This window comes from Lucilia sericata, unplaced genomic scaffold (genome assembly GCF_015586225.1).
Source record: "Lucilia sericata isolate MDLA Ls3-8-SP2 unplaced genomic scaffold, ASM1558622v1 Contig002721F_arrow, whole genome shotgun sequence".
In the NCBI taxonomy this organism is placed as follows: Eukaryota; Metazoa; Arthropoda; class Insecta; order Diptera; family Calliphoridae; genus Lucilia; species Lucilia sericata.
Genome location: NW_023996442.1, coordinates 32,593 through 43,359, shown reverse-complemented (window position 1 = coordinate 43,359; position 10,767 = coordinate 32,593). Strand labels below are relative to the sequence as shown.

At 30.0% G+C, this 10,767-nt stretch overlaps 3 protein-coding genes across 4 annotated transcripts; 2 read left to right on the top strand and 1 right to left on the bottom strand.

The window, feature by feature from the left end:
• Nucleotides 1–3,863: 3,863 nt before the first annotated feature.
• Nucleotides 3,864–5,821, top strand: LOC119614243 (E3 ubiquitin-protein ligase RING1). Its single transcript, XM_037970384.1, has 2 exons — nt 3,864–5,256; nt 5,322–5,821. The coding sequence occupies exons 1-2, from the start codon at nt 4,179–4,181 to the stop codon at nt 5,537–5,539; spliced, it is 1,296 nt and encodes a 431-aa protein (XP_037826312.1). The 5' UTR covers nt 3,864–4,178; the 3' UTR covers nt 5,540–5,821.
• Nucleotides 5,822–7,116: 1,295 nt separating this feature from the next.
• On the bottom strand, nt 7,117–8,224 carry LOC119614244. The gene is made up of 2 exons (XM_037970385.1): nt 7,706–8,224; nt 7,117–7,631 (listed from the first exon to the last, which is right to left on the bottom strand). The coding sequence occupies exons 1-2, from the start codon at nt 7,724–7,726 to the stop codon at nt 7,194–7,196; spliced, it is 459 nt and encodes a 152-aa protein (XP_037826313.1). The 5' UTR covers nt 7,727–8,224; the 3' UTR covers nt 7,117–7,193.
• A 173-nt stretch (nt 8,225–8,397) lies between these two features.
• Nucleotides 8,398–10,731, top strand: LOC119614242 (vacuolar protein sorting-associated protein 72 homolog). Of its 2 annotated transcripts, XR_005232314.1 has the most exons (5): nt 8,398–8,670; nt 8,734–9,161; nt 9,727–10,000; nt 10,068–10,334; nt 10,415–10,731. XR_005232314.1 is itself a non-coding variant. In XM_037970383.1 (4 exons), exons 1-4 carry the CDS (start codon nt 8,537–8,539, stop codon nt 10,270–10,272), a joined length of 1,041 nt encoding a protein of 346 aa, XP_037826311.1. In that variant the 5' UTR covers nt 8,398–8,536; the 3' UTR covers nt 10,273–10,731. The 2 variants fall into 2 exon arrangements, 1 of the variants encoding a protein (XP_037826311.1); XM_037970383.1 differs by having other exon boundaries at nt 10,068–10,731.
• The last annotated feature ends 36 nt before the right edge of the window (nt 10,732–10,767 follow it).

The following is a 10,767-nucleotide window of genomic DNA, read 5'->3' as shown; positions in this document are numbered from 1 at the left end:
GGGCCCTATCTCTTTTAGTTTTCAAGATAAATGGACTTTTATGTTTTCACTAAAATATGAGTTTTGGAAGAAAATAAAAATGATCACAGATTATCATTGCTATCTCTTACAGTTTTGGACTTTTATGTTTTCACAATAAAAAAATTGATTTTTGGTGGGAAATAAAAGTGATTGATCACAGATTATCGTTGATTTGGCCCTATCTCTTATAGTTTTCAAGATAAATGGACTTTTATGTTTTCACTAAAAAATTGAGTTTTGGTGGGAAATAAAAGTGATCACAGATTATCGTTGTTTTGGCCCTATCTCTTATAGTTTTCAAGATAAATGGACTTTTATGTTTTCACTAAAAAATTGATTTTTGGTGGGCAATAAAAGTGATCACAGATTATCGTTGTTTTGGCCCTATCTCTTATAGTTTTCAAGATAAATGGACTTTTATGTTTTCACTCAAAATATGAATTATTGGTGGGAAATAAAAGTGATCACAGATTATCGTTGTTTTGGTCCTATCTCTTATAGTTTTCAAGATAAATGGACTTTTATGTTTTCACTCAAAATATGGATTATTGGTGGGCAATAAAAGTGATCACAGATTATCGTTGTTTTGACCCTATCTCTTATAGTTTTCAAGATAAATGGACTTTTATGTTTTCACTCAAAATATGGATTATTGGTGGGCAATAAAAGTGATCACAGATTATCGTTGTTTTGACCCTATCTCTTATAGTTTTCAAGATAAATGGACTTTTATGTTTTCACTCAAAATATGGATTATTGGTTGGAAATAAAAGTGATCACAGATTATCGTTGTTTTGGCCCTATCTCTTATAGTTTCCAAGATAAATGGACTTTATGTTTTCACTAAAAATATAGATTTTTGGTAGGAAATAAAAGTGATCACAGATTATCGTTGTTTTGGCCCTATCTCTTATAGTTTTCAAGATAAGTGGACTTTTATGTTTTCACTAAAAAATGGATTATTGGTGTGAAATAAAAGTGATCACAGATTATCGTTGTTTTGGCCCTATCTCTTATAGTTTTCAAGATAAATGGACTTTTATGTTTTCACTAAAAAATGGATTTTTGGTGTAAAATAAAAGTGATCACAGATTATCGTTGTTTGGGCCCTATCTCTTTTAGTTTTCAAGATAAATGGACTTTTATGTTTTCACTAAAATATGAGTTTTTGGAAGAAAATAAAAATGATCACAGATTATCATTGCTATCTCTTACAGTTTTGGACTTTTATGTTTTCACAATAAAAAAATTGATTTTTGGTGGGAAATAAAAGTGATCACAGATTATCGTTGATTTGGCCCTATCTCTTATAGTTTTCAAGATAAATGGACTTTTATGTTTTCACTAAAAAAATTGATTTTTGGTGGGAAATAAAAGTGATCACAGATTATTGTTGTTTTGGCCCTATCTCTTATAGTTTTCAAGATAAGTTGACTTCTATGTTTTCACTAAAAAAATGGATTTTTGGTGTGAAATAAAAGTGATCATAGGTTATCGTTGTTTGGGCCCTATCTCTTATAGTTTTCAAGATAAATGGACTTTTATGTTTTCACTAAAATATGGATTTTTGGCGGAAATTAAAAATGATCACAGATTATCATTGCTATCTCTTACAGTTTTGGACTTTTATGTTTTCACAATAAAAAAATTGATTTTTGGTGGGAAATAAAAGTGATCACAGATTATTGTTGTTTTGGTCCTAACTATTATAGTTTTCTAGATAAATGGACTTTTATGTTTTCATTAAAAAATGGATATTTGGTGGGAAATAAAAGTTGTTTTGGTCCCCAAGTTTTCAAAATAAATGGACTTTTATGTTTTCACTCAAAATATGGATTTTTGGTGGGAAATAAAAGTGATCACAGATTATCGTTGTTTTGGTCCTATCTCTTATAGTTTTCAAAATAAATGGACTTTTATGTTTTCACTAAAATATGGATTTTTGGCGGAAAATAAAAATGATCACATATTATCGTTATTTGGTCCCATCTCTTATAGTTTTCAAAATAAATGGACTTTTATGTTTTCACTTAAAATATGGATTTTTGGTGGGAAATAAAAGTGATCACAGATTATCGTTGTTTTGGCCCTATCTCTTATAGTTTTCAAGATAAATGGACTTTTATGTTTTCACTAAAAAATGGATTTTTGGTGGGAAATAAAAGTGATCAGAGATTATCGTTGTTTTGGCCCTATCTCTTATAGTTTTCAAGATAAATGGACTTATATGTTTTCACTAAAAAATGGATTTTTGGTGGGAAATAAAAGTGATCAGAGATTATCGTTGTTTTGGCCCTATTTCTTATAGTTTGCAAGATAAATGGACTTTTATGTCTTCGCTACAAAATGGAGTTTTGATGGGAAATAAAAGTGATCATAGATTGTTTTGGCCCTATTTCTAATAGTTTTCCAGATAAATGGACTTTTATGTTTTCACTCAAAGTATGGGCTGCTGGTGGGAAATAAAAGTGATAGGATTTTTGGTGGGTAATAAAAGTGATCACAGATTATCGTTGTTTTGGCCCTATCTCTTATAGTTTTCAAGATTTTTATGTTTTCGCTAAAAAAAAGGATTTTTGGTGGGAAATAAAAGTGATCACAGATTATCGTTGTTTTGGTCCTATCTCTTATAAATTTCAAGATAAATGGACTTTTATGTTTTCACCAAAAAATAGATTTTTGGTGGGAAATAAAAGTGATCACAGATTTTCTATCTTTTGGCCCTAGGACCTTTAATTTAGCCAGGAAATATACTTTTATGTTTTTACTCAAAATTGATTGAAGTGATTTCGTTGTTTTGGTTCTATCTTTTATAAATTCAGAAATAAATGGACTTTTTTCATTTCAGAAAGTCGAATAAAATATTGATTTTCTGTTGTGAATAAAGGTCCTAAAGCAATATGTATGTAAGTACATTAATGAAAATGTACATTAATGAAAAATAAAACTCGGAGGTGATGACGAAAAAAAGCTTTGTTAGATAGAAATTACTAACCCACAAAAACGGATTAAAATAAATACAACTTTTTAATATTATTTTTTAAGGTTGGAAAACATTGATGCAATAAATGAATTTTTTTCTTGTTCTTATACATTATTAGTACATCCATTTTCTGTCAAATCAAGAATTGTATACTAAAGTCAGATTTGAAATATATTCAACAGTTTTTGCAATATAAAAAATGTCGCCCCAAATCAGTGTTTTGACTGCAGATATTCAGAAGGACTTAACCAAATAATTACGCCAAAACCTTTGATAAAAGATGTGATATCACAATTTCAAAAATATCGTCTTAAGCCTCATATACTACATACATATGACTGTTTTTACTGTGTTCTGGATGACACATGTATGGCTAGGGCTAGGAGAACACGAACATTTGCAATACCAATTAGTGCCTATCAATGGAAAATATTTGTGCCGGACGGACATATAAATTTTACATGAAAAAAAGTGGAGAAAGCTAGGGGATTTCAATTTAAAAAATGGTTATTGGTTGTACTACATTAATAGATATTGCATTGCCGATAATGAAACTCTGTTTTAGCTTTGTTATTTACATTCCAAACCATTTTTATTGTCTGCTTAAAAATGCAACTCTGTTCTGTTAAAAATACTGCAGCCAACTTCGGGTCATATTTCTGTATGGTACTTTCAGAAATACAAGCCGACTCGGCTCAAAGTGATGTTGGTTGGTCGCCGGCTAAATTTTGCATTTCGCGCCGCCGTAGACTCAAAAACTAGTTTTTTTTATTTTAACTTAGTTGCCACTTTCTATAGGTTAATTATAACGAGTTGACAGATCATATTGCGTTCCTGTATTAAAATTTGAAATAACTATTGGAGACAACTGTAATAATTTTCTCTAGAAAATACATACTGATACCAATATAAAGATTTTTATATAAAAAAGGCATATATAGAAAATTTTCTGAAAAACAAATTTTTATAGATTACCAGACATTTTAGCCGCCATCGGTATATTTTATAACAAACCAACGGCGTCGTCTAAAAATGGTGGAACCGCCACCGTCGTTTTTTTGCATCGGTTTGTATCTCTGTGTACTTTTTCGACAGATGAACAATTTGTGAAGGAAAATTTTTGTTTTGTAATTTGAAGTAATTTGTTTATAAAAAAGTGAAGAACCTAAATAAAATGGCTTCTTTGGAACCAGCACAGAATAAAACATGGGATTTGTCTTTGTACGAACTGCAACGCAAACCGCAAGAAATTATTACAGACAATACAGAAATTGCAGTTTCACCCAGAAGTTTACACAGTGAACTAATGTGTCCCATATGTTTGGATATGCTGAAAAAAACAATGACTACTAAGGAGTGTCTGCATCGATTTTGCCAAGATTGTATTATTACTGCATTACGTTCGGGCAACAAAGAGTGTCCGACTTGTCGAAAAAAATTGGTGTCGAAAAGATCTTTGAGGCCAGATCCAAATTTCGATTTATTAATTTCAAAAATTTATCCCAGTCGTGAAGAGTATGAAGCCATTCAGGAAAAAGTAATGGCGAAATTTAATCAAACGCAGTCACAGCAAGCTTTAGTAAATTCTATAAATGAAGGCATTAAATTGCAAAGCCAAAACAGGCCTCAACGCTTTAGAACCAAGGGAAGTGGTGGCGGAGGTGGTGCTGCTGGTGGCGGTGGTCGAGCAGCGGGTGCTAATCATAATTCTAACAATGCACATAATGTATCAAATGAGAGTAACACTAATGGTAATGAAAGTGATACAAATACAAGGGAAAGTACCACAACAGCTCCACCAGCGGTTACTGTTGCTATAAATGCTCCAACTACCACTGCTACTACACATTCCAACACTACAATTGCTGCCGCTGCTTCGTCTGTAACTGGTAGCATTGCAGCAAGTACTTCTTCCACCCGCATGGATGATGGCGGCTCTAATCCACCCTCTGTACGTTCCACTCCCTCCCCAGTACCTTCCAATTCGAGTAGCTCAAAACCTAAACGAGCCATGTCCGTTTTAACATCTGAACGGTCAGAAGAATCGGAATCTGATTCTCAGATGGACTGTCGCACTGAGGGCGACTCAAATATAGACACTGAAGGTGAAGGTAATGGTGAATTGGGTATTAATGATGAAATTGAATTGGTTTTCAAGCCTCATCCCACAGAAATGGCTGGTGACAATCAGTTAATGAAGGCTTTGAAAGAAAATTGTATACGTTATATAAAGACGACGGCCAATGCCACAGGTATGAGAAAGAAATCTTAAGGAACTTTAATTAAAATAACTAAAATATTAAATTTTTCATTTTAGTTGACCACTTAAGCAAGTATTTGGCTTTACGTTTAACCCTTGATTTGGGTTCTGAGCTACCTGAGGCATACCGTATGCTTAACTTTTGCATCTATGTTGCCCCTCAACCCTCTCAATTGGTTATCTTAAACGGCAATCAAACATTACATCAAGTTAATGAGAAATTCTGGAAAGTTAATAAACCGATGGAAATGTTTTATTCGTGGAAGAAAACATAAATAATCTTTTAGACATCTAATTAAGAAACAGAATATCGCTTTTTATAATAACATATTTTCGTAGTTTATAAAATAGTTCTTAGTTTTATTATGACGTTTTAATTTGTGTTTGAGCGTATTTTACTTTTTTTGCGAAAAAAATAATTTGACATTTGTTGTTTTTATGCTGAAAGAAGTCATTACAGCAAAATATCCAATTAATTGCTTTTTATTGTAAGAATCAATGTCTATACATATTTAATTAATAAAAACTTATGTAGTACTAACAAAATGTGTTAAAAACATTGAGTAGTACTTAAAGTTAATGTATTGTTCTATAATTCTTTAAAAATTGGTAAACATATTTTTATTATTTATTGTGGGTGATCTATCGGAAATGATAATACCGTAAAGTTTATATACATTTGACTATAGTTCCTATATAGGGTTCCCTTCAAAAAATTACGCAAATTCAAAAATTGCTTAAATATTTATACTTTAAAATCTTCCGAAATTGGAATATTCCGAAATATTTAGAAATTTCTGAAATTCATTTGGACAATTATAAAATATAAATATTTTAATGCTTACATATTTTGGATTTTTATTTCGAACTTTGATTTTGTTAATTATATATGATATTATACTTTTTCGAGTATGAGTTCGTCATTCAATATTTTATAAAGTTTTATTTTGTCTGAAATTGTTTAGTTAAGGAATACATACTTCTCCAACCCACATGTGTTTAAATAAAACGAGTACCTTATATATATTTTTTATAATTTATTAAATAAAAAGATATAAAATTAAGGTACATTCAAAAAGCAAAAAATACAACTACATACATATGTACATATAAAATATAGCTGCAACAACGTAATGTCCTTTCCCGAAGGATATCTCAATTAAAATAATCGTTGTTTTTATAATTTCTGTAAAAAACTTTCAAGTAATTTTTTAATTTTAAGTATTTAAATTTATAGCGCTTTTTAAACAAAATTATAAAATTTAAGAAGCTATAACAGATTTTTTAAATACCATATATTATCTAATTAATGTGCAAATAATTTAATACATCTACATGAATGTACAAGTATCAAGGTAAAAAAAAAAATTAGAAAATTGTATTTAAGAAATTATTTTGTGTATTTCTTCAATCTAGTTTTTCATTTTCGAAATACAATTGTTAAGCTAAAAAAAATGGCTAGAAGTTATCTATTATTTGATAAACAAAGTCAGATTATTTAAAAAATATATTAATTACTAGCAAATAATAGCTCTATTCCAGTATTTGTATGATTTGCAGATTTAAAATCGTTTCTGTATTGAAAGCTACAGTTCCGACTAAAACTACTAATCTGACGAGTTCTGGGATAAACTATTTAAAAATAATTTTTAGGTATATAATACACGGGACGCAAAGGAGTGTAAAAAATTATTAATTAAAGCTTTTCGAAATAAGTTAAGTATTCCAACTGGTATATAAATGATATTTTTACTATTATCATAATAGTATTATCTCTTATTAAAAAAAATACTTTGAAAATATAGTAACAAAAGAACTGATTGTTGATAAGTTAAAACAGGGCAGTTTTTTCATCTTACAAACATTAGAAAGCACTTTTGGTTTCAGTTCCTGAGTATATTACTCGTAGCCTTCGATACCTATTGATCCTTATTGATTAAGTTTCTTTAGAATTGCATTTTTATATTCCTTATATTCGTCACTTAATTCAATGCTATTGCGCATATCACCTTGTATGCGTAGCAAACAACGGGTGATGTTATCACTATCCCCCGTTTGGATTTGGTTGTGTAGTTCCTTCTCCAAGTGGTACGGTAAACCTAAATCCACTAGTTCATCTAATTCATCCAGTGTTAAAATAGCTGCATTAGCTGTCATATATTGTCCGCACAGTTCATAGACTTCTACATATTGTTCTGTTGTTGATTTATCACCACTGCGAGCTTGCTGCAGAAAACTTTTTAATAAAGCTAGGGCCTGGCGATTGATAAGAGTTTCCTGAACGCTAAACTGATAAATACGTTGAACTTCCTCAACGGTCATTTCGCGACAGCCACAGAAACATCTTAGTAAACGCTGGGCAGTATTCTTAAAAATGTTTTTATTTAATGTTAATCAATTGATAAAAAGTTGAGTTTTAAATAAACAAAATAGTTTTTTACCTGGTATGATCTCATTGCCATTTCGTTTAATATTGCAAATGTTTAAAAGAAAATTCAGTTCAACAGCTAAAATAATGACTGGTTTTAAAGCCTTATCACCAACTTGTGAATTAACCAATTTATAAATTTGTTCTAGGAATTGTTTTTTTATTTCATCAATATGTTGTAAATTTATTTTGTTTTAATAAAAGTCTCTTCCCCAAAATCATTTCCACTTCTTTTTATTAATTTTATCTTTTAAATGCCATTTTTATGAAATAATTGTACAGTAATGACTTGTTTTTCGTATTTATAGATAACAAATATATTAAAAAGTAATTTCTTAAGTAACTGCACTACTTTTTTATGTTAATTTATATCAAATTCTTTGCCAAATTGTGCTAACAAAAATTTCACATGCCTAATCTATTATTTTTTTCTATTGTTTGGGTACATAGAAATAATGACAACGCGAATGTGTATTAATATTAAAGATAGACTATCAGACAATTTTTTGTATATGGAGTTTGACAATTACATTTGTACTCTCGCCTACACCTGTATAAATTGCGGTGTCAAATGTAAATGTCAAACAATTTAAAGGTAAGGCAGTATCTCTATAATATTAAAAAGAGTAGCCAGAGTTTGTTACTACTTAGCTACCACTGTGAGCTTTTTTTACTGATCTGGTAGCATAGTAATTTCTGACATTTAGTTCATTTGTAAAATTTTGGGAAATATAACATAAATTGTGTTTGTTTTTGTGATTTCATAAAAATATTAAAAATTTAATACATTTCAATATATTTTTCACCAAATAATTTCATGCTTGTTCTTCAACTTCTTTAAATAATGGCAGCCCAACGAGCACGGCGTTCAAATGCTGGTAACAGAATTGCAAAATTGTTGGACAATGAGGAAGAGGACGATTTCTATAAAACCTCCTATGGTGGGTTCCAAGAAGAAGAAGAGGATAAAGAATATGAGTAAGAAAATATTTAAAATGAAGTAAATATATTTCAATTAAAAGTATTCTAATTTTTATAAAGACAAAAAGACGAGGAAGAAGATGTTGTGGACTCCGATTTCAGTATCGATGAAAATGATGAACCCATTTCAGATCATGATGATGAAGAAGGCAAAAAACGTAAACGTACTGGCGTGAATACTAAGGCATATAAAGAACCCAAACCGCTGAAAAAAGATGAGAAAACTGCAACAAGTCCAGCTAAAAAGAAAACTACTAGAGCACTTAAGAGAAAAATACGGCCAAAATTTACTGTGCTCGATTCAGCGCGTAAATCTATAAGGGCCTCGACGGCCATCAAAACACAGGCAACAAAAATTCGTCTGAAAGAAATGGACGATGCTCGAAAAAAGAAGAAAAAAGTAAAGAAATTGGAAGAATATATGCCAACGCAGGAGGAACTTTTAGAGGAAGCTAAAATAACCGAGGAAGAGAATATTAAATCATTAGGTAAGTTTCTAAGTTGTAATTTTAAGAAAAATTAGTTGTGTTAGTTGTGATGAATAATTACCAAACATTTTACGTGTTTGGATATTTAAATTAAACGCTTAAAAGATATTTGAAATAAATCAGAACTTTTAGCACATCTTGTAATCAATTTGGTTCGGAAGACTATCGGCATGAAGTAATCAAATCATCTAACGTTGCCATTGGAATAGCTACCATGATTACAAGACCATTCATTTTTGAAGATACTTTGATGAAATTTGAAACATGTGCGTTTTTCGTCCCAAAAAGGGGCCTATATAAAGTGGTTGAACTCGGTCAATTTTTTCACATAGCCCCATAAAACCGGACCTTTCGATTTGAGCTTTCTTCCAAAATAGGTAGAACTAAGTTTTATATAAACATACATAAATGACAGTGTCAGCTGTCGTAAAGGTTGGGCCTCATTTGAACCTAATTGACTTATAATTATATTTGCATTTTTATTTTTTTTGCTTTTATATTTTAAAGTTTTCTTTTATAACTTCATTAACTACTATATATATGTACGTTTGTCTATTTATTTCAGAAAAATTTCAAAAGATGGAACTAGAGAAAAAGAAAACCCGTCCCACAAAGCGTATATTTAGTGGTCCAATGATACGATATCATTCTATGACTATGCCAGTAGTGCGTAAACAAACTCGTGGTTATAGCGCCCCGCATGATCCCAATGATCCTAGATCAAAATGTGAAAGAACATTTATTTCATTAGAAAATGACTTGGATGAAAAAGTCTTTCACAATATATTCAAAACTAAAAGACTACAACGAAACTCAGGCTACCTATGTCCAATTACGAAGTAAGTTAATTTTTAAACTAAATTTACGTGGATACTGTGTATTCAATTAATATTTATTTTTTTACAGATTACCCGCTCGTTACTTTGATCCAGTTACTCAACAACCATATTACAGTATACAGGCATTTAAAATCTTGCGAGAAGCCTACTATATGCAGCTTGAGGAGCGGGGTAATACTGATAATCCAGAAATGCAAAAATGGCTTGAATGGCGTAAAACGATAAAAGAAAATCGCTTAAAAGCTGTAGCTAATAAAATAAACAGTTCGTAAATTTCACCTATACATGTTTCATCATACTCATACTCATCATCATTATCAACAACAAATATAATGTAAGTTTGTTTTTAAATTTTTTTTTATTTTGAATATCCACTTTTTATTTAGTATAACTTACACAATAATAATATTCTAGTGCATAAAAATAACATTCAACATTTATATAAACTATATAAAATCTACAAAATATAAATAGGTTTAATTTGACACTTCTTTTTACTTAAAAATCGATTTTGGAGACTAATTATCCTATGCTATGGAAATCAGTTAGCATCGTAAAAAATATTTTGATATTTCGAGTTTTTAATAACTTCAATATAAAGTATAATAACTTCTTTATGTTGGAATGTATAGTAGTAATATTTGACGTGTTATTTCTCTGATTTTAATTCGATTATTTTATTTATATATATTTCTAAAATATTTGTGGTTAAGCTATCCATAAGTACATAAGTACAAACATCTTTTAATTCAGTCTACAAAAACGCT